This window comes from Triticum aestivum, chromosome 2B (assembly GCF_018294505.1).
Source record: "Triticum aestivum cultivar Chinese Spring chromosome 2B, IWGSC CS RefSeq v2.1, whole genome shotgun sequence".
Lineage (NCBI taxonomy): Eukaryota > Viridiplantae > Streptophyta > Magnoliopsida > Poales > Poaceae > Triticum > Triticum aestivum.
This window is the reverse complement of record NC_057798.1, coordinates 257,583,598-257,586,446: the sequence shown is the minus strand read 5'-3', so window position 1 is coordinate 257,586,446 and position 2,849 is coordinate 257,583,598. Positions and strand designations below refer to the sequence as shown.

At 42.6% G+C, this 2,849-nt stretch overlaps 1 protein-coding gene across 1 annotated transcript; it reads left to right on the top strand.

Annotated features, from left to right (window-relative positions):
- The first annotated feature begins 393 nt into the window (after nucleotides 1-393).
- LOC123041181 (vascular-related unknown protein 1) lies at nucleotides 394-1,565 on the top strand. Its single transcript, XM_044463868.1, has 3 exons — nucleotides 394-811; nucleotides 925-990; nucleotides 1,135-1,565. Exons 1-3 carry the CDS (start codon nucleotides 482-484, stop codon nucleotides 1,312-1,314), a joined length of 576 nt encoding a protein of 191 aa, XP_044319803.1. The 5' UTR covers nucleotides 394-481; the 3' UTR covers nucleotides 1,315-1,565.
- The last annotated feature ends 1,284 nt before the right edge of the window (nucleotides 1,566-2,849 follow it).

The window sequence follows — 2,849 nt, the reverse complement described above, 5'->3', positions numbered from 1 at the left end:
TTTGTTCAAACCTAGCGGAGGCACGACTCCAGCTAAGGCGGAGGTAAACCAAGCTTTTCGGAGTTAACCAGCGGTGCCGGCTCCACGTGCTATTACATTTTTCCCCTAACACAACGCACCCATTGAGCTGGTACTGTGTACTGTATAAGAGAACAGTGAGTATACTGCTACTCAAGATAAAGATAGGGAGGTTATTGATTAGGCCGGCCAGCTTCTGAAAGGTTGGTACCAAAGTATGAAATGTTCTTCGATTATCTGTAACGGAAACAGTACCATCTAATTAGTTGATTTTAACGCCCCAACCACCTCTCTCTCTCTCCCTCTCTCTCTCTCTCTCTCTCTCTCAGTCTCTCTCTCCCCCCTGTGTATATATAAGCCAGGCTGTCTCTCTCTTTGCAAAGCTATTCCTTCTTCATTCATAGAAGCACAGCTTGTAGTTCAGCTTTACTTCTGCTTTACCCTACACACAACACAACAAACCATGGATGATCTGGTTAGCAGCTCATCTTTGAAGAGTGTCCTCAGCTGCAGTGAAGCGGAGGCTCAGCCGGAGGAGAGTTCCTGGACCGATTACTTTGTGGATTTCATGATGTCCGAGGAGGAGGAGAAGAGGCAAGGAGCCTCATATTGCACTTTTGATCAGGATGATGAGGAGGAGGGCTCTATGATCTCCGATGCCGCCTCCCTCGCTCCGGCGGCGTTGGCAGATAGGTACAAGGGGCTCAAGAAGCTCAAGAAGAAAGTCTTCAAGGCTCTGGATCATGATGATTCATTGGAGGATACTGCAAGTTCTCCTGTCAATAGCCCTAAGGTATAGCTACAATTGTGAATTGGCTTCACTTTTTCGTTAGAATTAGACAAGTCCTTGGAGTACATATATGTAGTTGGTGTTAATTTTGCCTGTTTTGATTTGCTTTTTTCAAGGTCAGTGCTTTGTCACAGCTGGAATTCAGCCCTAAAATAAGGTGCAATGTTACGGACCTCGCCAAGGTAATTCAGTTAATAATTCATTAACTGATACGTGTGTTCTTGAAATGGTATATAAATTATATACTTGAGCGATATTTTTCTTTGGAATTGTGGATCTTGTGCCTACATGGTTGTCAATAATCCGTTAGTTTTTCTTGCATGAAGGGGGCTGGGATTGGCAACTATTACGGGAGAGACGGAATGGACTGTGAAGATGCAGATGCAGTGATGGAAGGAGTGAGCTTTCTGGATCAAAGCCAGAGGGGTATAACTCCATGTGCAGAGCTCAAGGACAAGGGGCTTTGTTTGGTTCCGTTGTCCATGTTGCTCAACTACCAGGGCTAACTTTGAGACTTATAAGGCCCTGTGTTTGGAACGCACTATTTGTTTTTTCCGAATCTTGTCGGAATTGGATTGCTTCCTGAAATTCCTCCAAAATTTCCGTGAAATTCCTGCGTTCCAAACATGAAGTTGAACATGTGTGTGGTTTACACTGTACAGATATCTGTGGGATAATTGACCAAAACATACAGTGTGCTGATGGTAATGTGGATACTTTACTTCGTGAAATATATGTGGATATTATTACAACTGTATTTCATCCTGTCTTCAGCTACTAGCTTATTAGCAACCAACCTGTGTTAAAGAATATATATACAGATTGATGGAGCTCGACTCGGTATTGATGGAGCTAAGTGGGATATACTTTGTAGACCGAATGACCAAGGGGGTTTGGGCAGGCCGGGCCGGCAAAATTCAGGGCCCTGTGCGAAACTAAAAAATGGGCTCTATCTCACAAAAAATGAACTGACGAGCTATTATAATGTATATATATCTTGCAGGAAAATTTTATAATGTATATAATATAATGCCTTACATAACAATTGAACATATAAAAAAGTCATACCTATCCAACTCCCTGTTGTTATTTATTTGAACATACTCATTCTTTTAGTATTCTTTGAAATGAAATCTTCGATGATATCCTCGTAATCAATCTTCTCCAACAATTCACTCTCAAGTGCTACTGTGGCCAAATCATTGAGTCTTTGTTGTGTCATGGTAGCACGCATATAGGACTTCAATAGCTTCAATTTAGAAAAAAAGTTCTTTCTGCCAATGCAACTGTCACAGGTAATGGTCAATATAACTCTATATGCAATACTTTCATTGGGAAAACAATCATACCTCTTTATAATAAGACGAATATTATATAGCTGAAGATCATGCGTCAATGTTTGGCAATTAGATGAACCGTCTAACTCACTTTGTTTTGAGTCCTGTCCGATAGAACTGATACACTACGATCTTTAATTGAGAAGGTAAGAATCAATCTCTAACGAAGTAACTATCCCTGCTAATAGTTAATGAGAAAATTAGGAATTAGGAGAGAAACCAAAGTTAATCGAAAAGAAGGACTCGATAAGCCCCTGGAGGTTGGGGGAGTCGGTCACCGATCAATCAGATGAGATGACGTCGGCGAGTCTCAAATTTGAGAGAGGAGGCGAGGAAGGCAGCGGCTTGTCGCCCTGAATACGAATTCCGATTATCCGATTGATCTAATGAGTAATGACGAACTGATGATGAGGGACGAGGCGAGGAGACGAGGGTGAACTCGCCAGGGTCGGCTGCTTATCGAGACGTGGGCGCGGGCAACGAGACGAGGGACGATTCTTCGGTTCCTATAGCCATGATCGATTGATGATTCGAGATGTGCCAGTTGCCCGATCCCGATCCAGCGATCCAGTAGCTTTTTTTGGGGGGGGGGGGGGGGGGGGAATATCTAGTGCACCCAGCCATCTTGTGCTAGCTGTGCACTATGTTAATAAAATCCAATTTATGATTGTCAAAAAATTATGAACAAAAAGTATGTTGTACTA

What these genes read in the sequence shown, in the direction of transcription:
- LOC123041181 (XM_044463868.1), top strand. Translation starts at nt 482, where the DNA reads ATGGATGATCTGGTTAGCAGCTCATCTTTGAAGAGTGTCCTCAGCTGC. An exon ending in CTCCTGTCAATAGCCCTAAG is followed by an intron (nt 812 to 924) that starts GTATAGCTACAA and finishes GCTTTTTTCAAG; the next exon opens with GTCAGTGCTTTGTCACAGCT. An exon ending in ATGTTACGGACCTCGCCAAG is followed by an intron (nt 991 to 1,134) that starts GTAATTCAGTTA and finishes TCTTGCATGAAG; the next exon opens with GGGGCTGGGATTGGCAACTA.